The sequence below is a fragment of the Oncorhynchus gorbuscha genome, unplaced genomic scaffold, assembly GCF_021184085.1.
Source record: "Oncorhynchus gorbuscha isolate QuinsamMale2020 ecotype Even-year unplaced genomic scaffold, OgorEven_v1.0 Un_scaffold_556, whole genome shotgun sequence".
NCBI lineage: Eukaryota > Metazoa > Chordata > Actinopteri > Salmoniformes > Salmonidae > Oncorhynchus > Oncorhynchus gorbuscha.
The window spans coordinates 220,247-244,884 of record NW_025745389.1 but is presented as its reverse complement, the minus strand read 5'-3'; the positions used below and the strand labels follow the sequence as shown (position 1 = coordinate 244,884).

The 24,638-nt window shown below is 44.8% G+C and overlaps 1 protein-coding gene across 4 annotated transcripts in view; it reads left to right on the top strand.

Moving 5' to 3' along the window:
* The first annotated feature begins 216 nt into the window (after positions 1 to 216).
* LOC124018668 (kinesin-like protein KIF21A) overlaps positions 217 to 24,638 on the top strand; it is an 81,874-nt gene continuing 57,452 nt past the window's right edge. For all 4 annotated transcript variants that reach the window (XM_046334008.1, XM_046334005.1, XM_046334007.1 and 1 more), the window contains exon 1: positions 217 to 612. In XM_046334008.1, coding sequence (XP_046189964.1) covers positions 569 to 612 — 44 coding nt within the window. In that variant the 5' untranslated portion in view covers positions 217 to 568. The remainder of the gene's footprint in view (positions 613 to 24,638) is intronic.

The following is a 24,638-nucleotide window of genomic DNA, read 5'->3' as shown; positions in this document are numbered from 1 at the left end:
ATCTCACGGTTTAACCAAGTTGACTTTTACCGATTCTGACGTTTATCCACGTTTCTTCAAACGTCAAATTCTATTTCGATGACAATTTTGAGGCATCTGGCTGCTTCATGCGCATTGTGATGTCAACTCTCAACCTTCACAGACAGAGCCCGTCGAAGAAGGCGTGGTTTGGTGACGCATTGCGACTCGAGCAGAATCGGTGTGCCGGGGAGGCGTGTGTCCCTCTCCCATCCAAAGAGCCTGGAAGCAAACCAGCCGCAAAAGCAACTGGATTTAAGGCAACAGTATTGACGCTCCAACAGAATGCCGCCAAAGAATGCATTATAGCTGGAAATGCAAGGGGGCACCAAACAAGCGCAGTATTTTATTGAAAATCTCTATTATGCTTATAATAATCTGAAATATGGCTGAAGTGAAGTCGAGGTGAGTTGCTCTGTTGCTCAGACAACTTGCTCTCGGGAGCTGCGCACTCATCTCCATCCCGTTTTGTCGGATGAAAATAAACGGATAGATAGCCTACACTCGTTTTTGTTCTTCTATTATTCGATAATCACTCAACTGTAGAATCATGTCGATGGGACAGGACGAAAGCTCAGTCCGGGTGGCTTTGAGGTAAGTCTTCAAGCCCTACATTTAATTGCTTTGCATTTGCATAGATGCAACTGTCGGCACAATTATGTAGATTCGTCTCAGGCCTTGCATAATTTTTGGGGGCCACAGTGTCCAGTCTACGCGCTTTATGATTTCATAGAAAGATTGTGATGCGTTTGTAACCAACAGGTCTATATTTTGATGTCAAATGTGTTGCCATATGATACGATGGTCTTTGAGGACGCAGACTATAGGCTAATTCAAACCACTGCATCTATTGTGCGTAGGACAATATGAATTTAGGAATTTGCAGTTGATAGTTTACATAAACCACAATCCCAAGGCTTCTGAGTCGTAGAATTACTAAAGAAATGTGTTAGGCCCTACACTGTATCCATGCATGACGCAGCATCATCACACGCCTCCAAAAAGAAACTGCAGGGTGCACAAATGGCAAGTGCCATCGCCCAAATTCCTCACACACCGGTCAAGTAATGGATGATATCAGCCTTGTTTTGTAACGGCTGAACTGTTGGAAAGACAGATCTGGCATTTATAGCTCTTTGGCCCGGTGCCCGAAGTCTCGGGCATCCTTTCAAAAAGAAGACAGTTGAGCGATAGTTGATCAATGAAAGGAGCTTTTAGTCACGGTCTTCAAGGAAGAGACAGCCAACCGTTTCCTAGGCTAGAGAGCTCTGACTGTGAAATGGATTCTGTGAAATGAATTCTTTGTTTACAGTGAAGAAAACATTGCAATGGCCTTATTGAGCTCATAAGCCCACAGATAGAGTGCAGTAAAGAATGCATTATGTTGTTCATACTTAAAGCTATCAAATGTGTTAGTCATTGGATCCTGAAATCCTTTGTTAGTCCCTGAGACAGGCTTGTCTTTTTCACATAAAGACAGTTGAATGAATGAGTGATCACAAATCTGTGTTCTTGCTGAATAAGGGCCGCTCCCTACTAGGAGGACACATGCTGAGGTGGCACACTGACAGAAATATCTAGTGGCACAATGGGTCATTTGGCACAAATATAGTACCAGCCTTTCACTTTGTGTTTGTCTGCTTCCATCTCTCTCTCTCTCTTTATCTCACACACGCACGCACACTGTAATTAAGTGTGAATATTGTGAAGTTAGCCCTATCTTTTAAATGTGTTAATAATGGCTGACACATCCCGCTGACTGATACTGTTCTCTATGGTACTTTACGACCACGGTCTCCATAGTAACCAGCCATCAGAAATCACTGAGAGTCTTTTGACCCGGGCTCCATCGCGTGTGTAGGTGCATGTGTACATATGACGCAGGCTCCATCGTGTGTGTGTACAGTGCCTTGCAAAAGTATTCAAAAGTATTTACTTGTTTCAAAAAATGCACAACAAAAATAAAACAGAAAAGTGGTGTGTGCATATGTATTCACCCTCTTTGCTATGAATCCCCTAAATAAGATCTGGTGCAACCAAGTCCACCTGTCTGCAATCTAAGTGTCACATGATCTGTCACATGATCTCAGTATATACAGTGCCTTGCGAAAGTATTCGGCCCCCTTGAACTTTGCGACCTGATCCAAAACATAAAGCAAAATCTACAATGGAATGGTTCAAAAATAAACATATCCAGGTGTTAGAATGGCCAAGTCAAAGTCCAGACCTGAATCCAATCGAGAATCTGTTTAAAGAACTGAAAACTGCTGTTCACAAATGCTCTCCATCCAACCTCACTGAGCTCGAGCTGTTTTGCAAGGAGGAATGGGGAAGAATTTCAGTCTCTCGATGTGCAAAACTGATAGAGACATACCCCAAGCGACTTACAGCTGTAATCGCAGCAAAAGGTGGCGCTACAAAGTATTAACTTAAAGGGGCTGAATAATTTTGCACGCCCAATTTTTCCGTTTTTGATTTGTTAAAAAAGTTTGAAATATCCAATAAATGTCGTTCCACTTCATGATTGTGTCCCACTTGTTGATTCTTCACAAAAAAATACAGTTTTATATCTTTATGTTTGAAGCCTGAAATGTGGCAAAAGGTCGCAAAGTTCAAGGGGGCCGAATACTTTCGCATGGCACTGTATATATATACACCTGTTCTGAAAGGCCCCAGAGTCTGCAACACCACTAAGCAAGGGGCACCACCAAGCAAGCGGCACCATGAAGACTAAGGAGCTCTCCAACAGGTCAGGGACAAAGTTGTGGAGAAGTTCAGATCAGGGTTGTTGTTTTTTTTTATATCCAAAACTTTGAACATCCCACTGAGCACCATTAAATGCATTATTAAAAATGGAAAGAATATGCCACCACAAAAAAACCTGCCAAGAGAGGGCCGCCCACCAAACCTCATGGACCAGGCAAGGAGGGCATTAATCAGAGAGGCAACAAAGAGACCAAAGGTAACCCTGAAGGAGCTGCAAATCTCTACAGCGGAGATTGGAGTATCTGTCCATAGGACCACTTTAAGCCGTACACTCCTCAGAGCTGGACTTTACGGAAGAGTGGCCATTGCTTAAAGAAAGAAATAAGCAAACACGTTTGGTGTTTGCCAAAAGGCATGTGGGAGACTCCCCAAACATATGGAAGAAGGTACTCTGGTCAGATGAGACTAAAATTGAGCCTTTTGGCAATCAAGAAAAATGCTATGTCTGGCACAAACCCAACACCTCTCATCACCCCGAGAACACCATTCCCACAGTGAAGCATGTTGTTGGCAGCATCATGCTGTGGGGATGTTTTTAATCGGCAGGGACTGGGAAACTGGTCAGAATTGAAGGAATGATGGATGGCGCTAAAAACAGGGAAATTATTGAGGGAAACCTGTTTCAGTCTTCCAGAGATTTAAGACTGGGATGGAGGTACACCTTCCAGCAGGACAATGACCCTAAGCATACTACCAAAGCAACACTCGAGTGATTTAAGGGGAAACATTTTAAATGTCTTGGAATGGCCTAGTCAAAGCCCAGACCTCAATCCAATTGAGTGTGAGATTGCTGTACACCAGCAGGAACCCATCCAACTTGAAGGAGCTGGAGCAGTTTTGCCTTGAAGAATGGGCAAAAATCCCAGTGGCTAGATGTGCCTGTCATATAGAGACGTAATCCAAAAGACTTGCAGCTGTAATTGCTGCGAAAGGTGGCTCAACAAAGTATTATCTTTGTGGGGACGGTAAATAGTTATACACTCTCAAGTTTTCAGTTTTTTTGTCTAATTTCATGTTTGTTTCACAATAAAAAAATAGCTTGCATCTTCAAAGTGGTAGGCATGTTGTGTAAATCAAATGATACAACCACCCCCAAAAAAATCTATTTTAGTTCCAGGTTGTAAGGCAACAAAATAGGAAAAATGCCAAGGGGGGGTGAATAATTTTGCAAGGCACTGTAGGCGCATTTGTACATATGACCCAGGCTCCCCAGTGTGTGTGTGTGTGTGTGTGTGTGTGTGTGTGTGTGTGTGTGTGTGTGTGTGTGTGTGTGTGTGTGTGTGTGTGTGTGTGTGTGTGTGTGTGTGTGTGTGTGTGTGTGTGTGTGTGTGTGTGTGTGTGTGTGTGTGTGTGTGTGTGTGTGTGTGTAGGTGCATGTGTACATATGAGTCCCCTATTTATTGGTATTATTTTTTCCGTGGTTTCAGGTTTTTGTTAAATTAAACAAATACTAATAGAGGGATACAATGTAAAGATAGGAAGAGTCCCACCAACATGGCAGTGTGACGGATTTAAACCCATGCCGACATGGGTATGCATTTGTGATGTGAGGGCTGTGGCACTAAATGCTAAACGTTAATTCACCTAAGACACATAATTAATAACTTTTTAACAAGACTTTGCCCTCCCTTAGTGCTGGGCAGAGGGTCCGTAACTAATAGTTCAATGTAATCTTCTCATTAGTAAAATGCCCTACTTGGGGAATCCCATAGGCCAGGGGGCCTAAATAGTTGTACATATTATTGCCTCCAGTTCACCACTATAGTCTAACCCTGTAGCTGCCTTCCTCACGACTGCTTACATGCTGCTAAATTACTACCCTAGAATTGGGGTCAACCAACACATGTGTGTTCCAACTCGCATGGCTAAGCCTATACACTGTATAAGCCAACTTTTTCTTATGGGGTGTGTTTATGATTATAAAGAGTGTGTGTGTGTGTGTGTGTGTGTGTGTGTGTGTGTGTGTGTGTGTGTGTGTGTGTGTGTGTGTGTGTGTGTGTGTGTGTGTGTGTGTGTGTGTGTGTGTGTGTGTGTGTGTGTGTGTGTGTGTGTGTGTGTGTGTGTGTGTACATACATAAATAGGGAGCCAGGACACAGTTTTAATGGTTGTTCACACATCGTTGGAATGAGGGGAGGAGTTGAGGTGGAGAGGTACTTGTTGAACCATCCAGATAAGGTAATTATTTCAATGTTAAGTACATAAACTACACATACTGTAGCATAATGGCAGGGGTCTTTCAGTCAAGGTGATGAGAGACGTTGGAGTGTGTGTGTACAGTACCACCTTATTTGAAATGTTTGTGCGTGCCTGTACACGTGTATGTGTGTTTTGTGTGTGTGCGTGTGCATGTGTGTACTATTCATTTGAAAGACAGGTGTTGACTACCAGAATAACTGGCTTTCAGTTGATCCTTACTATCGTGTAATTACTTCTCTATAGGCCTGTTCACACACACACACCAAATAAGCACAACCTATGATAACATCCACATCAAGCCGGTAATGCACTTTCGGCTCTGCTACACAGAACTTCAGTCTGTAGTAGTGATGCACCAATATGACATTTTTGGCCAATGCTGATATCCGATATTTTCCTTGCCAAAAAAAAAAAACAATACCGATACTGATAACCTATATTTACAATTTTAGCGGACTTTTAAGCATTCTAGTACAGTTAAATAGTTAACACACACACACATGGACACAGTGGTGTAAGGCACTGCATCTCAGTGCAAGAGGCGTCACTCCTTGTTCAAATCCAGGCTGTATCACATCGGGCCGTGGTTGGGAGTCTCATAGGGAAAGCACAATTGGCCCAGCGTCGTCCAGGCCATCATTGTAAATAAGAATTTGTTCTTAACTGCCTTGCCTAGTTAAATAAAGGTTACACACACACACAAACAGACCAAAAAGTTATTTTTTTGGCATTTACATATGTCCCCATTACCAGTAAAACGTAATAAAACCCTATTTATTTCACTCACTGGCTGTGCTTTTCGTTGTTCATTAGTTCAGTCTTTTTTTCTCAATCAGGATTTCTATGGAACGCCGTTTGTGTCTTTGTCAAATAAGCTTGTTGACCAATCAGGACCTGAATATGACTGCACGTCACATAATCATTTAACGCGTTCATGCATTTTTTTACATAGTTATTACACATTGATTACACTCACTCGTATTTCATATTGTAAGTCGCTCTGGATAAGAGCGTCTGCTAAATGACTTAAATGTAAATGTAAATGTCACACCGATTCATCGATACGTATGCTATGATGATGCTGGTAAACTTGTCTTGCGCACCTACAGTGCTGATCATTAAAAAAATCTAGCTGGCTCAAGGATGCAAACAATGTTCTTCCACAAAAACATAGCAAAACAACATTTGTTTCAGTAGCTATAGATAGATAGATAGCTAACTATATAGCCAGGTGTCATCCTCTAAAATAACCCTAATTTACAAGACAGTTCTTATTTCATTAATGGTGGTTGGACCCATCTATGTGAAGCAAGCCACAATAAGGATTAGCCACAATATAATCACAGCCGTATATATCCCCCCCCAAGCAGACACATCGATGGCTCTGAACGAACTTTATTTAACTCTTTGCAAACTGGAAAACATTTATCCGGAGGCTGCATTCATTGTAGCTGGGGATTTTAACAAAGCCAATCTGAAAACAAGACTCCCTAAATTTTATCAGCATATCGATTGCGCAACCAGGGGTGGTAAAACCTTGGATCACTGTTACTCTAACTTCCGCGACGCATATAAGGCCCTGCCCCGCCCCCCTTTCGGAAAAGCTGACCACGACTCCATTTTGCTGATCCCTGCCTACAGGCAGAAATTAAAACAAGAGGCTCCCACGCTGAGGTCTGTCCAACGCTGGTCAGACCAAGCTGACTCTACACTCCAAGACTGCTTCCATCACGTGGACTGGGACATGTTTCGTATTGCGTCAGATGGGAATATTGACGAATACGCTGATTCGGTGTGCGAGTTCATTAGAATGTGCGTCGAAGATGTCGTTCCCATAGCAACGATAAAAACATTCCCTAACCAGAAACCGTGGATTGATGGCAGCATTCGCGTGAAACTGAAAGCGCGAACCACTGCTTTTAATCAGGGCAAGGTGTCTGGCAACATGACTGAATACAAACAGTGCAGCTATTCCCTCCGTAAGGCTATCAAACAAGCTAAGCGTCAGTACAGAGACAAAGTGGAATCTCAATTCAATGGCTCAGACACAAGAGGCATGTGGCAGGGTCTACAGTCAATCACGGACTACAAGATGAAATCCAGCCCAGTCACGGACCAGGATGTCTTGCTCCCAGGCAGACTAAATAACTTTTTTGCCCGCTTTGAGGACAATACAGTGCCACTGACACGGCCTGCAACGGAAACATGCAGTCTCTCCTTCACTGCAGCCGAGGTGATTAAGACATTTAAACGTGTTAACCCTCGCAAGGCTGCAGGCCCAGACGGCATCCCCAGCCGCGCCCTCCGAGCATGCGCAGACCAGCTGGCCGGTGTGTTTACGGACATATTCAATCAATCCCTATACCAGTCTGCTGTTCCCACATGCTTCAAGAGGGCCACCATTGTTCCTGTTCCCAAGAAAGCTAAGGTAACTGAGCTAAACGACTACCGCCCGTAGCACTCACTTCCGTCATCATGAAGTGCTTTGAGAGACTAGTCAAGGACCATATCACCTCCACCCTACCTGACACCCTAGACCCACTCCAATTTGCTTACCGCCCAAATAGGTCCACAGACGATGCAATCTCAACCACACTGCACACTGCCCTAACCCACCTGGACAAGAGGAATACCTATGTGAGAATGCTGTTCATCGACTACAGCTCGGCATTCAACACCATAGTACCCTCCAAGCTCGTCATCAAGCTCGAGACCCTGGGTCTCGACCCCGCCCTGTGCAACTGGGTACTGGACTTCCTGACGGGCCGCCCCCAGGTGGTGAGGGTAGGCAACAACATCTCCTTCCCGCTGATCCTCAACACGGGGGCCCCACAAGGGTGCGTTCTGAGCCCTCTCCTGTACTCCCTGTTCACCCACGACTGCGTGGCCACGCACGCCTCCAACTCAATCATCAAGTTTGCGGACGACACAACAGTGGTAGGCTTGATTACCAACAACGACGAGACGGCCTACAGGGAGGAGGTGAGGGCCCTTGGAGTGTGGTGTCAGGAAAATAACCTCACACTCAACGTCAACAAAACTAAGGAGATGATTGTGGACTTCAGGAAACAGCAGAGGGAACACCCCCTATCCACATCGATGGAACAGTAGTGGAGAGGGTAGCTAGTTTTAAGTTCCTCGGCATACACATCACAGACAAACTGAATTGGTCCACTCACACTGACAGCGTCGTGAAGAAGGCGCAGCAGCGCCTATTCAACCTCAGGAGGCTGAAGAAATTCGGCTTGTCACCAAAAGCACTCACAAACTTCTACAGATGCACAATCGAGAGCATCCTGGCGGGCTGTATCACCGCCTGGTACGGCAACTGCTCCGCCCTCAACCGTAAGGCTCTCCAGAGGGTAGTGAGGACTGCACAACGCATCACCGGGGGCAAACTACCTGCCCTCCAGGACACCTACACCACCCGTTGTTACAGGAAGGCCATAAAGATCATCAAGGACATCAACCACCCGAACCACTGCCTGTTCACCCCGCTATCATCCAGAAGGCGAGGTCAGTACAGGTGCATCAAAGCTGGGACCGAGAGACTGAAAAACAGCTTCTATCTCAAGGCCATCAGACTGTTAAATAGCCACCACTAACATTGAGTGGCTGCTGCCAACACACTGTCATTGACACTGACCCAACTCCAGCCATTTTAATAATGGGAATTGATGGGAAATGATGTAAATATATCACTAGCCACTTTAAACAATGCTACCTTATATAATGTTACTTACCCTACATTATTCATCTCATATACATATGTATATACTGTACTCTACAACATCGACTGCATCCTTATGTAACACATGTATCACTAGCCACTTTAACTATGCCACTTTGTTTACTTTGTCTACATACTCATCTCATATGTATATACTGTACTCGATACCATCTACTGTATGCTGCTCTGTACCATCACTCATTCATATATCCTTATGTACATGTTCCTTATCCCCTTACACTGTGTATAAGACAGTAGTTTTGGAATTGTTAGTTAGATTACTTGTTGGTTATCACTGCATTGTCGGAACTAGAAGCACAAGCATTTCGCTACACTCGCATTAACATCTGCTAACCATGTGTATGTGACAAATAAAATTTGATTTGATTTTTTGATTTTGATTTATCCTTCAAAATAAAAGTATAGCATAATTCTACTATTTGTAATCATTTGCATCACTGTCAATGGCATACTTTTATTTTGAAGGCACACCGCAAATCCCACTACTGTGCCTAATCCTTATTGTGGCTAGCTTCACAACACATAACCTGGTCCGGTCGAGCCTCACTAGCCAGATGAAGGTAGCTGGCTGCTTATAACGTCAGCTTTGGTCAACAGGTTTAAGTAGCTGGCTAGCTATTTATTTTCATTAACTGAAGTTCAATTTTAATAGGTGAACAACAAGTGGCAACACAGCTAATACTTACTCACAAGGATTTCTAAATCACGTCTAAGAATAATGAACATTTCTGCAGTTTCTACTGGTCTACTTGGTAGTGTGTACCGGTGCTCGACCAGTCGGTGAGAGCCAACATCACCCGCGACAGAGAACGGTTGATTGTCAAGGGCAATGAATTCCATTATCTTGGCTTTAATGGATTTCGCCTTTGAGTTGTCTTTCTAAACCTTCTTACTCTTTCAAATGACTGCACGACTTGTTGACTGCTCGATCCACACAGCAGACATTGTGGGCTAGGTTAGGAATGCTGTGTTGCATGTGTAGGGCAACATTTTACGTCATGTACCTACATTATATAGGTAGGCACAGTAGCTTTGACGTCGGTTTTTAACATCGGCGTTAAACTAGACATCAGGCCGATACCGATGTTGGCATTTTTAGCTAATATCGGCCGATTCCGATATGTTCACCGATATACCATGCATCCATAGTCTGAAGTATTTCCTTTCTACCAATATTAGCCTATAGTTGCTGCAGCAGTATAGGGCAGTTTCAGTTTCAAAATACTAAAGTCAATATGTAAGTCAAGAAAATAAGAACAACTTGCTTCACTCCAGCATTATGTACAGTTTATATACAGAAGTATGTGGACAGCCCTTCAAATGAGTGGATTTGGATATTTCAGCCACACCCACTACTGACAGGTGTATGAACCTGTTTTTCATGGTTCGGGCTAGGCCCACTTAGTTCCAGTGAAGGAAAATCTTAACGCTATTGTCATGTTTTGTCATTGATTATCATGTCTTGTCTCTGTGCTTCCCTTCTATTCGTTTCCCTCTGCTGGTCTTATTAGGTTCTTTCCCTCTTTCTATCCCTCTCTCTCCCCCTCCCTCTCTCCCTCTCTCGCTCTCTCTCTCTATCGTTCCGTTCCTGCTCCCAGCTGTTCCTCATTCTCCTAACTACCTCATTTACTCTTTTCACACCTGTCCCCTATTTTGCCCTCTGATTAGAGTCCCTATTTCTCCCTCTGTTTTCCGCTTCTGTCCTTGTCGGATCCTTGTTTGATGTTCGCTGTTCTGTGTCCTTGTTCCGCCCTGTCGTGTTTTTACCTTCTTCAGATGCTGCGTGTGAGCAGGTGTCAATGTCAGCTACGGCCGGTGCCTTCCGGAAGCGACCTGCAGTCTGTGGTCGCGTCTCCAGTCGTTCCTCTCTACTGACGAGTGGATTTCAGTTTTCCTGTTTTTGCATTTACCTAGATAATATCCAGGATTATCGCTTTTGTTTAAGACTGGAATAAAGACTCTGTTTCCGTTAAGTCGCTTTTGGGTCCTCATTCACCTGCATAACAGCTATAGCATACAATGAGATTTAAGGCGATTCTGTGCTTCCAACTTTGTGGCTACAGTTTGGGGAAGGCCCTTTTCTCTTTCAACCTGACAATGCCCACGTGCACAAAGCGAGGTCCATACAGAAATTGTTTGTTAAGAACTTAACTGGCTTGCACAGAGCCCTGCCCTCAACCCAATCAAACGCCTTTGGGATGAATTGGAATGCCGACTGTGAGCCAGGCATCATCGCCCAACATCAGTGCCCGACCTCACTAATGCTCTTGTGTTTGAATGGAAGCAAGTCCCAACATCTAGTGAAAAGCCTTCCCAGAAGAGTGGAGGGTGTTATAGCAGCAAAGGGGGGACAAATTACATATTAATGTCCATGATTTTGGAATGAGATGTTCGACGAGCACATACTTTTGGACATGTAATGGTATCTGGACGGATGTGTGTGTGGGTGGGTGGGTGGGTATATTGTGTCACTCCCCTCACCTACAGTAAATACCTCAGTCCTGGTATCTTTGAATAAGACCACTAAGTTGTATTGTTTCTGGTGTCGCATTAGCAGTATGCGCATGCTGGTTTGTGATGCACATGATATAGTCCAGTCCTATAATTTTGTTATGTAATGTAGGCCTAATTATAGTCCTTTCCTTAAGTTCAAATGTCCTGTAACTGAAGTGAAACACTGTGAAGTGTTAGTATATGAGGACCCACTTTCTGGACTGAAGGCTATTTATTTCTGAGGCAGCACATAGCCTACACTTAAACTGAACTTTCTCCAAAATAGACTGTCTCCCACCACTGCATTTCTGGAAGAACTCTGTTCTATGTATCATGACCTTTGAGGTGTCAGCGCATTCTGCAAGTCCAAGACGCATCCACCCAATAGGACTTAAACTTTGCGATTGCGGACATGTTTATGGAGCAGAATGGAGACCCTCCTACTGTTGTTGAATTGTACTAAGAATGGAAGCAAAACACATTTTGGGTAATTATACAGTACATTGGTTGGCGTGTGTACACCACACCCATGCAAACATGTTGCTCATTTTCTCTCTCTTTCTTTCTCTCTTGCTCACCCCCCTCTCTCTCTTTCTCTTCTCTGTCATTATCTCTCTCTCTTTCCCCCATCCCTCCCTCTTCTCTCTGAACTAAAGTGACCATAAGTAGATCTACGTATGTAGTACAAATAATATTTGCATTATATTTATATATTAGCAATATTTGCACAACAAAAATCATGAAAGCGGTTGGCAATATCAGTCGGTTTTGTCATGAATGAGCCATCTGATTCAATGAATGATGTTGCTGAGTTTGCCTTCATTGAAGGTGCTCAAAAGCTTTTTATCTTCATTATTTATGTAATTTATCTTTGTTTCATAGTGTAGTTATTTTTTTTAATTCAGTTTAGTCGCATGATTTCTCAATTTGTAGTATGTTTGCCAATCGCTTGTACTGCCAGTCTTATTCCTTTTGCCTCATTCCTCACAACCATATCATTTTAAAATTGATCATTAATCCACGAGGATTTAACAGTTTTTACAGTCATGTTCTTAATGGGTGCATGCTTATTAGTAACTAGGATAAGCAATTTCATAAATGTGTCAAGTGCAGTGTCTGTTTCCTCCTCATTACACACCACGGACCAACAAATATTCTTTACATCAACAACATAGGAATAACTACAAAACTTATTGTTTAACATTTATACACTATATTAGGCCCAGCCTTTGGAACTTTGGTTTTGCTAGATAGGGCTACTATATTGTGATCAATACATCTGATGAATCTGGATACTGCTTTCAAGCACATTTCTGCAGCATTAGTAAATATGTGATTAATACACGTTGATGATTTCATTGCTGTGTTTGTAACTACCCTGGTAGGTTGACTGATAATCTGAACCAGGTTACAGTTTGATGCTTTTTCTTGAGTGGGCAGCTTGATGAAAGCCAGTTAAAATTTAAATCACACAGAAAATATACCTCTGTTCATATCACATACATTACAAGCATTTCACACATATTATCCAGATACTGACTGTTAGCACTTGAATATAAACACCTCCACCACTGGCATTTCTGTATTTTCTTTAAATGTTATAACCTTGTATTGCTACCACTGTATCATCAAAGGTATTGCCTAAGTGAGTTTCAAAGATAGTCACATTACAAATGTTGTCTGTGACTAGCAGTTAACAGGCTATTTTGAACCACTTTTATGCAATGCTTGCTTGTTTTCATTGCTTTACTAGGAAGCTTATCAGAAGTAGATATTCTTATATTATTTGTGTTAGTGCAGGGTGAGCTGCACACAGTGGACGTCCTATTATGGAAAGGGAAAGGGGGATACCTAGTCAGTTGTACAACTGAATGCATTCAACTGAAATGTGTCTTTCCGCATTTAACCCAACCCCTCTGAATCAGTGAGGTGCGGAAGGCTGCCATAATCGACATCTTCAGCGACCGGGGAACAGTGGGTTAACTGCCTTGCTCAGGGGCTGAACGACCGATTTTTACCCTGTCAGCTCTGGGATTCGATCCTAGGACACACTGCCTCAGTGCTAACAGCATAAATCTGGTTCATAGACACATGATTGCTGCATACAATAGCTGTAAGATCGGCAGATGCAGTCAGGGCAGTTAGAGGGACGTAAATTAGGTTCCTTACATTGTGTCTACCAATGCCCCTGGTATAATGTACATTTGCTAAAGCGTTATGATGACTCCGCTATCACGTTTTAAGGTAAGACCCAGATGCAGACAACGTCGAATTAACAACAGTTTATTATTCCAACAGGGGCAGGCAAAAGACAGGTCCAGGGCAGGCAGGGGTCAGTAATCTGGATAGGTGGGGAAACGGTACAGGACGGCAGGGAGCGTCAGGGTCAGGGCAAGCAGAAAAGGTCAAAACCGGGAAAACAACTAGAAAACAGGAACAATCGCGAGACAGGACAGAGGGGAAAAGTAGGCTTGACGGTAGGCTTGACGAAACAAAACGAACGGGCAACAGAGAACACAGGTATAAATACACAGGGGATAATGGGAAGATGGGTGACACCTGGGTGGGTGGAGATAATCACAAAGACAGGTGAAACAGATCAGGGTGTGACATCAGCAACACAATTATATGGAATAACTGAGCTGGGCTTGGGTCATTGATAAGTTATTGTCTCAAAGCAGCCTTATAATGCTGTGAAAGGATCCAGGAACCCAAAAGGTTTGGGTGGATTTCATCCTCCTTATAAAACGTGTTTTGTTTCTAAAAGGTATCAACATTTTCAACAAAAGTTCCACCCATTGAGCTACAATAATCACGTAGCCAGTTGTGAAGAGTGAGAATCCCGCTAAAGCGTTCAATGCCCCGATTCAGAGAGGGTGTAGGGCCAGATATGACGGCTATTTTATGAGTGTCTAGCAGACAGTCAATCAGCTCCTTGAAATGCAGTTTCAACTCTTCAGAGCTGCCAACATGGACTACGATAGAATCAATGTCCCTGTCCTGGCGTAATACATCCGGGAGCTGCTTAGTAATGTCATTTACTCTAGCTCCGGGGTAGGACATTGTTTTTGCACCAGGAACAGTCACACTTCTTAACATGGAGCTGCCCATAATCACGGCTGGCGAAAAGGTTGAGGAAATCGGCACACTCTCACGCTTCACAGGATGGTGCAGGTCTCCGAGAGACAGAGAAGCCCCGCTCGATCCAGAGCAGGGACGGACGGTTGCCGACATCGTCTTCGAAATCGTAGGGGAAGCGACTGCGTGGCCACGCACGCCTCCAACTCAATCATCAAGTTTGCGGACGACACAACAGTGGTAGGCTTGATTACCAACAACGACGAGACGGCCTACAGGGAGGAGGTGAGGGCCCTCGGAGTGTGGTGTCAGGAAAATAACCTCACACTCAATGTCAGCAAAACGAAGGAAATGATTGCGGACTTCAGGAAACAGCAGAGGGAACACCCCCCTATCCACATCGATGGAACAGTAGTGGAGAGGGTAGTAAGTTTTAAGTTCCTCGGCGTACACATCACAGACAAAATGAATTGGTCCACCCACACAGACAGCATCGTGAAGAAGGCGCAGCAGCGCCTCTTCAACCTCAGGAGGCTGAAGAAATTTGGCTTGTCACCAAAAGCACTCACAAACTTCTACAGATGCACAATTGAGAGCATCCTGTCGGGCTGTATCACCGCCTGGTACGGTAACTGCTCCGCCCACAACCGTAAGGCTCTCCAGAGGGTAGTGAGGTCTGCACAACGCATCACCGGGGGCAAACTACCTGCCCTCCAGGACACCTACACCACCCAATGTCACAGGAAGGCCATAAAGATCATCAAATCAAATCAAATCAAATCAAATTTTATTTGTCACATACACATGGTTAGCAGATGTTAATGCGAGTGTAGCGAAATGCTTGTGCTTCTAGTTCCGACAATGCAGTGATAACCAACAAGTAATCTAACTAACAATTCCAAAACTACTGTCTTATACACAGTGTAAGGGGATAAGGAACATGTACATAAGGATATATGAATGAGTGATGGTACAGAGCAGCATACAGTAGATGGTATCGAGTACAGTATATACATATGAGATGAGTGTGTAGACAAAGTAAACAAAGTGGCATAGTTAAAGTGGCTAGTGATACATGTGTTACATAAGGATGCAGTCGATGTTGTAGAGTACAGTATATACATATGCATATGAGATGAATAATGTAGGGTAAGTAACATTATATAAGGTAGCATTGTTTAAAGTGGCTAGTGATATATTTACATAATTTCCCATCAATTCCCATTATTAAAATGGCTGGAGTTGGGTCAGTGTCAATGTCAGTGTGTTGGCAGCAGCCACTCAATGTTAGTGGTGGCTGTTTAACAGTCTGATGGCCTTGAGATAGAAGCTGTTTTTCAGTCTCTCGGTCCCAGCTTTGATGCACCTGTACTGACCTCGCCTTCTGGATGATAGCGGGGTGAACAGGCAGTGGTTCGGGTGGTTGATGTCCTTGATGATCTTTATGGCCTTCCTGTAACAACGGGTGGTGTAGGTGTCCTGGAGGGCAGGTAGTTTGCCCCCGGTGATGCGTTGTGCAGTCCTCACTACCCTCTGGAGAGCCTTGCGGTTGAGGGCGGAGCAGTTGCCGTACCAGGCGGTGATACAGCCCGCCAGGATGCTCTCGATTGTGCATCTGTAGAAGTTTGTGAGTGCTTTTGGTGACAAGCCGAATTTCTTCAGCCTCCTGAGGTTGAATAGGCGCTGCTGCGCCTTCTTCACGACGCTGTCAGTGTGAGTGGACCAATTCAGTTTGTCTGTGATGTGTATGCCGAGGAACTTAAAACTAGCTACCCTCTCCACTACTGTTCCATCGATGTGGATAGGGGGTGTTCCCTCTGCTGTTTCCTGAAGTCCACAATCATCTCCTTAGTTTTGTTGACGTTGAGTGTGAGGTTATTTTCCTGACACCACACTCCAAGGGCCCTCACCTCCTCCCTGTAGGCCGTCTCGTCGTTGTTGGTAATCAAGCCTACCACTGTTGTGTCGTCCGCAAACTTGATGATTGAGTTGGAGGCGTGCGTGGCCACGCAGTCGTGGGTGAACAGGGAGTACAGGAGAGGGCTCAGAACGCACCCTTGCCTTCAATATGCATCTGGGAACAGGGGCCCCCGTGTTGAGGATCAGCGGGGAGGAGATGTTGTTGCCTACCCTCACCACCTGGGGGCGGCCCGTCAGGAAGTCCAGTACCCAGTTGCACAGGGTATAGGGGGGTCGAGACCCAGGGTCTCGAGCTTGATGACTGGGCCTGCAGCTTGGAGGGTACTATGGTGTTGAATGCCGAGCTGTAGTCGATGAACAGCATTCTCACATAGGTATTCCTCTTGTCCAGGTGGGTTAGGGCAGTGTGCAGTGTGGTTGAGATTGCATCGTCTGTGGACCTATTTGGGCGGTAAGCAAATTGGAGTGGGTCTAGGGTGTCAGGTAGGGTGGAGGTGATATGGCCCTTGACTAGTCTCTCAAAGCACTTCATGATGACGGAAGTGAGTGCATCAGACTGTTAAACAGCCACCACTAACATTGAGTGGCTGCTGCCAACACACTGACTCAACTCCAGCCACTTTAATAATGGGAATTGATGTAAAATATATCACTAGCCACTTTAAACAATGCACCACTAACATTGAGTGGTGGCCAACACACTGACTCAACTGCCACTTTAATAATGGGAATTGATGTAAAATATAACACTACTTATAATATAATGTTTACATACCCTACATTATTTATCTCATATGTACACGTATATACTGTACTCTATATCATCTACTGCATCTTTATGTGCTACATGTATCACTAGCCACTTTAAACTATGCCACTTTGTTTACATACCCTACATTACTCATCTCATATGTACATACTGTACTCGATACAATCTACTGCATCTTGCCTATGCCGTTCTGCACCATCACTCATTCACATATCTTTATGTACATATTCTTTATCCCTTTACACTTGTGTGTATAAGGTAGTAGTTTTGGAATTGTTAGCTAGATTACTCGTTGGTTATTACTGCCATGTCGGAACTAGAAGCACAAGCATTTCGCTACACTCGCATTAACATCTGCTTACCATGTGTATGTGACAAATAACATTTCATTTGAGTAGGAGTAGGCACAATGGCCACAGACACAGGTAACCCCAGCGACGATGGTGCAGGAAGATCCAGGGCGGCGAAACTATTCGTTGCTGGTATCCACTCCGGGCCTCTCATTGGGAATGTAGGCTACTTTGTGGCAGGCTGCTGTCTTCGGCTTCCATGGCCCGTGACATGCAACCGTCGTTGATTGCCATGCTCTTTTTGCTGTGCTCTTTCGACTTAGTATTGTGGAGTAACTACAATGTTGTTGATCCGTCCTCAGTTTTCTCCTTTCACAGCCATTAAACTCTGTAACTATTTTAAAGTCACCATTGGCCTCATGGTGAAATCCCTGAGCGGTTTTCCTTGGCAACCCATGCTTCTATGGCAACAAGGTAAACAACGTCCTCTCAGGGTGTCAATTCTGGAGAAAATTATAGGTTCGAGACATTTTACTGGGACAGTGAAGCGTGCTATGAATATGGGAGCAAATACTTTACTTTTTACTACTTTATTATGCAAATTAATTTGTCCCAATCCTTTCTGTCCACTAAAATGGGGGGAACTATTTATAAAAGTGCGATAATTCCCCCCCCCCAAAAAAATCCTAATATGGATGATGTTGACAGTCTGCATTTTAACCTCATGGTCATTGTTTGATTTCAAATCCAATCTTTTGTAGTATATAGCCAAAAGAAGAAAAATTCTTCACTGTCACAATAATTACGGAGGGCACTGTATGTACAGTATCTCACTATTTCGAAGTAATTTTCTAAATTCTCTCTCACTCTAGTGTGTTTGGGATTATATATTCAGCATTGCCGTTACGTTTGGAATGTGTTGCTTAAACGGCAAGGTTGATGTCAACATGTGGCGAAATCTGCTCGGAGCCTTCACCGTGCGCTGCCACTTTAAGAGCGCATGAGCAGTAAGGAAGGAGGAAATAAAGAGAGCTTGTTCAGCTGTTTGGGGAGGAGCTCTTGGGTGGCGCGACAGTTTGATTGTGTGTGCTGTGCTGCAGAAGTTTTGTTTGTTTTCAGCGTTTGTAGTTTATAAAGTATTTAACTCAATCATCGGTGTGATCACTTTAGATCGTGGTTGTTTTTGTTTGGGACCGCGCCCGTTATGGATCGCATGGATTAGTAGCAACATTGTTGCGAAGCTTTAACAAACAAACCAACAAACCATCGGACAGTCAGACACCGGCAGGCCTGAAGACCACAGCTAAGATTTATCTTTTTCTCTCTCTTTCTCTTCACTCTCATTCCAGTGTTTTACCCTGCAACAGACTCTCTATTTGTTAAATGCACTGCCCATTGAAGTTCATTAGAGCTGGACTATTATTTCCCTGCCAGAAGTATTTGGATGGACATTTTAGTAGGTTACTTGCAAGCTGTATATTATGTGAACTGTATTGAGGTGGGGTGTACTAATGACATGTGGCCGAGAAGACTGTGGACATTTTTAAGGCCTTTGTTGTGTCGATGAACACCCCCCACATTCATACCCTCTGCACTCACCCACTAGAAAATAATACAGATTATTGCAAATCCTATGTTGATGACTGGGTTCGTTCTTGTATGAAGTTGCTGTTGAATTGCTCTGCCATTATTAGTATTAGTATTATTGTATGAGGTATTCTTGTTTGGGATACCCCTGTGCTGTGATGTGGGTTTTATATGGTGTGTATTCTTTTTTCTCTCCACTGGCTATCTGGTAAACAGGCTACACTCTAGGCAGTCTCTTCTGCTGATGTGTGTGGGTCTGGTAGTGGTACTCTCTCTATTCTACTCTTTTCCTTTCGGCAGGGTTAATACCTGCCTGGCGCCCGAACAAAATCTTTCTTTACCCCTCTCTTAATAAATACCGCTACAAACATACTACAGGTGGTGAACGTGGGATTCATAGAACTAGACTTGCTATGGAGAGATTATACTGTGCTGGGGAACAGGGGTTACCATGGGTTGCACTGTAGGGCCTATCGTTTCACCAAGACTGAAACATTAAGCTTTAATCTGCCCTACTATTCTGTCCCCTTGTTGTTGCTTCCAAATGTCACTCATAACTAACACATACTTAGTCAAGTGTACTCATAATCAAGAATACGCTCAGCTCTGTAAGAGCTATTAGAGCCATACTAAAAATGCCTGTAAAGGATGATGCTGGTTGATGCTCTGGTTGATGTAATTGAACCTGTGTCCCAAATGCCACCATATTCCCTACTGCAGGACTTTTGACCAGTGCCCATAGTCAAAAGTAGTGCACTATATAGGAAATATGGTGCCATTTGGGACACATCACTTAGACTGGTTAACTGGCTCATTGGCATCATGATATCCTGCTTAGATAGTATTATTCCTTTTACTGCCACTTCCATTACCAGTATCCATGGCAACCTCTTCCCTTCTTTAAAGTCACCCAGCGCAACACAAAGAACAGTACGGTAGGCCCACACTGCAGACTGTTAGACAGCAGACACTGTCCTCCACAAACACTTAAATTAAGTATTTTAAACTAAATGCTTAAACTGTGAAGGTGTAAATTGAGCACTGTTATTGGTAAACACTATAGTTAGGATTGACCAGAGCTGAGTTTCAGGAACCCCAGTATTCCTTCATAGTGAATAAAACTACATGGCTGCAGGTCTTTGTCTAGGATCAAAGCTTGGACCAACGCTTGGCTCTAGTGACACTACACGTACTGGCACTGTCTCATACATGTGTGTGGGCATGCAAGGATGTGTTTGTGTGTGAGACACACAGTAGAGCTCTTCCGAGCCCCTTCAGACAGTATTCCCCGTCTGTGCTCTCACTCTGTGTAGAGCCGTTTCTGAAGGTATCTGTCCCAGTGACTGTAAACTGAGAATGGGTGTTAGGAGAGAAAGCTGAATGCTCAGGGAGCTAACCAGATCTATCACATGCTACGTGATGAACACACTAGCCCAGACCCACTGTGCCTCTAGCCCAGGCCCACTGGCCTCCTTGTACACTAGTCAATTGCACTTTGCTCTTCCCTAAAGGACAACGAAACATGTGAAACTGGACTGCTCTGTTGCACCATCGGTGCTGAGTGCTGTATTCGTGTTTGAAGGTTTCTTCTGCCTTATTTTTCCCTTCCCTTCTGCAGAAATGTGCATAAAGAAGCCTTTCACCCCCACCTCTCCTTTCCTCCCTCTATCTTCTCCCTCGATACACACAGCCCTTAATGATTTATGGAGAGTTCAGTGGTGTTGGAGAAGCGGCAGGGAGTGGAGTTGGTGATGGTGGGGGTGCAGGAATAGACAGCAGGTTGGGGCGTATTCAGTTCCTCAACTAGACACAGAAATGCTCTGAAACCAGCTATTTAAGTGATGATTGCTCTGATAAAAAAGCATTTACTTCGAGGGGGTTCCCCAACGGTATATGCCTAGTGTATACTTCCTCTCTCACTTCTACACCAGGCTAAATTATCTAACCTCCTCTCTCACTTTTAACCAGGCTAAATTATCCATTATCCAGCTTTTAGTTGGTCAGCTATCAGGAGGGCATTACTGACATTCAGCATTGGAGCTTAGTGCGTCTCTAGCTCACATTCGTACTCCCCACACACACACTCCTAATCTCACACACACGGACATACACACACAAACATACATATGAAGCCAGCTAGCTGGTTTTATGGGGCAGAGTATTGGGTCAGAGATTCAGGGTAGCGTAAGGACGACTACTGTATACCTCCTGTTGCTAGTAGAGGCCGACCGATAATGATTTTTCAACGCCGATACCGATTATTGGAGGACCATAAAAAGCCGATACCGATTAATCGGCAGATTTTTATATATATATATATATTATGTAATAATAATGACAATTACAACAATACTGAATGAACACTTTTATTTTAACTTAATATAATGCATAAATAAAAATCTATTTAGTCTCAAATAAATAATGAAACATGTTCAATGTGGTTTAAATAATGCAAAAACACAGTGTTGGAGAAGAAAGTAAAAGTGCAGTATGTGCCATGTAAAAAGCTAATGTTTAAGTTCCCTGCTCAGAACATGAGAACATATGAAAGCTGGTGGTTCCTTTTAACATGAGTCTTTAATATTCCCAGGTAGGAAGTTTCAGGTTGTAGTTACGATAGGAATTATAGTACTATTTCTCTCTATACCATTTGTATTTCATGTACAGTACCTTTGACTATTGGATGTTCTTACAGGCACTATAGTATTGCCAGCCTAATCTCGGGAGATAGGCTTGAGTCATAAACAGCGCAATGCTTGAAGCACAGCGAAGAGCTTCTGGCAAACGCAGTAAAGTGCTGTTTGATTGAATGCTTACGTGCCTGCTGCTGCCTACCACCGCTCAGTCAGACTGCTCTATCAAATATCAAATCATAAACTTAATTATAATATAATAACACACAGAAATACAAAGTCCTTAATATGGTAAAATCTGGAAACTATTATTTCAAAAACAAATGTTTATTATTTCAGTGAAATACGGAACCATTGCGTATTTTATCGAATGGGTGGCATCCATAAGTCTAAATATTGCTGTTACATTGCACAACCTTCAATGCATCTGTCCGCGGTGGCGGCTCTGGTGCTGGACGTAGCCCCCACTTCACCATAGTCTTAGTCTGCCTTATTGTCCGCCTCCATGGCCTCCTAACCACGGCGACCCTTCTAAATGACCCCACTGGACAGAGGGGCAGCTCGGGACAGAGGGGCAGCTCGGGACAGAGGGGAAGCTCGGGGCAGCTCGGGACTGAGGGGCAGCTCCGTACTGGCTGACGACTCTGGCAGATCCTGGCTGACTGGCGGCTCTGGCAGAACCTGGCTGACTGGCGCCTCTGGCAGATCCTGGCTGACTGGCGGCACTGGCGGCTCCTGGCAGACTGGCGGCTCCTGGCAGACTGGCGGCACTGGCGGCTCCTTGCAGACTGGCGGCTCTGGCGGCTCCTTGCAGACTGGCGGCTCTGGCAGATCCTGGCTGACTGGCGCCTCTGGCAGATCCGGGCTGACTGGCGGCATTGGCGGATCCTGGCAGACTGGCGGCTCCTGGCAGACTGGCGGCACTGGCGGCTCCTTGCAGACTGGCGGCTCTGGCGGCTCCTTGCAGACTGGCGGCTCTGGCAGATCCTGGCTGACTGGCGCCTCTGGCGGATCCGGGCTGACTGGCGGCATTGGCGGATCCTGGCAGACTGGCGGCTCCTGGCTGACTGGCGGCTCCTGGCTGACTGGCGGCACTGGCGGCTCCCGGCTGACTGGCGGCTCCTGGCAGACTGGCGGCACTGGCGGCTCCTTGCAGACTGGTGGCTCTGGCGGCTCCTTGCAGACTGGCGGCTCTGATGGCGCTGGGCAGACGGGTAGCTCAGGCGGCGCTGGGCAGACTGGAGACTCCGGCAGCGCTGGAGAGGAGGAAAGCTCCGGCAGCGCCGGACAGGCGGGAGACTCCGGCAGCGCTAGCGAGGCGGGAGACTCCAACAGCGCTGGACAGGCGGGAGCCTCCGGCAGCGCTGGACAGGCGGGAGACTCCGGCAGCGCTGGAGAGGAGGAAGGATCTGGCAGCACTGGACAGATGAGGCACACTGTAGGCCAGGTGCGTGGTGCCGGCACTGGTGGTACTGGGCCGATGACACGCACCTCAGGGCGAGTGCGGGGAGCTGCCACCGGAGGGCTGATGCGTAGAGCCGGCTTCATGGCACTTGGCTCAATGCCCACTCTGGCCCGGCCGATACGCAGAGCTGGTATGTACCGCACCGGGCTATGCACCCGCACTGGGGACACTGTGCGCTCCACAGCCTAACACGGTGCCTGCCCGGTCTCTCTCGCCCTCCGGTAAGCACAGGAAGTTGGCTCAGGTCTCCTACCTGGCTTCGCCATACTTCCTGTGTGCCTCCCCCAATACATTTTTGGGGCTGCCTCTCGGGCTTCCTTGCCAGCCGTGTTCCCTCATATCGCCGGCTCCTCTCTCCGGCTGCCTCTGCTCTCCTAGCTGCCTCCACCTGTTCCCATGGAAGGTGATCCTTTCCCGCCAGGATCTCCTCCCATATGTAGCAACCCTTGCCGTCCAAAACATCATCTCATGTCCATTCCTCCTTGCGCTGCTCCTGCTTCCTCTGCCTGTCACCACGCCGCTTGGTCCTGTTGTGGTGGGTGATTCTGTAACGGGATTCTTCCTGAGAAGGAGAGGCGGACCAAAATGCAGTGTGGTTATAATTCATGGTTCTTTAATAATGAAACTATACATGAATAAACTACAAAATAAGAAATGTGAAAACCCGAAACAGTCCCATGTGGTACAAACACTGACACAGGAGACAACCACCCACAAAACCCAACACAAAACCGGCTACCTAAATATGGCTCCCAATCAGAGACAATGACTAACACCTGCCTCTGATTGAGAACTATATCAGGCCTAAACACAGAAACAGACAAACAAGACATCCAACATAGTATTCCCACTCAGATCACATACAAAGCAAACTATGGTCAGGGTGTGACAATACCCTGACTCTGCTTGCACAGAAAGCAAGAAAAGTGACACAATTTCCCTAGTTAATATCGCCTGCTAGCATGAATTTATTTTAACTAAATATACAGGTATAAAAATATATACTTGTGTATTGATTTTAAGCTTGGCATTGATGTTTATGGTTAGGTACATTGGTGCAACAGTGCTTTTTTCGCGAATGTGCTTGTTAAATCATCACCTGTTTGGCGAAGTAGGCTGTGATTCAATGATAAATTAACAGGCACTGCATTGATTATTTGCAACACAGGACAAGCTAGTTAAACTAGTAATATCATCAACCATGTGTAGTTAACTAGTGATTATGTCAAGATTGATTATTTTTTATAAGATAAGTTTAATGCTAACTAGCACCTCACCTTGACTCCTTGCTGCACTCGCGTAACAGGTGGTCAACCTGCCACGCAGTCTCCTCGTGGAGTGCAATGTAGTTGGCCGTAATCGATGTCCAAAAATGCTGATTACCGATTGTTATGAAAACTTGAAATCGGCCCTAATTAATCAGCCATGCCGATTCTTCGGTCGACACCTAGCTGCTAGACTGGCCTTTTTATAGGCTTGTAAGGGAAGTTAATGCCTTTGTTAACTCCTTGTTTGAAGAGACCATTTAATAGTACAACAACTTAGATCAACAGTGAGGAATGTTACTGTACATATTGAACACTTAACACACAAACAAATGTGCAGACTAAAAACAACATTATATTTACATAGGTTAAACCAATTACAGCATGTTCAGCTTTTGTTGACAGT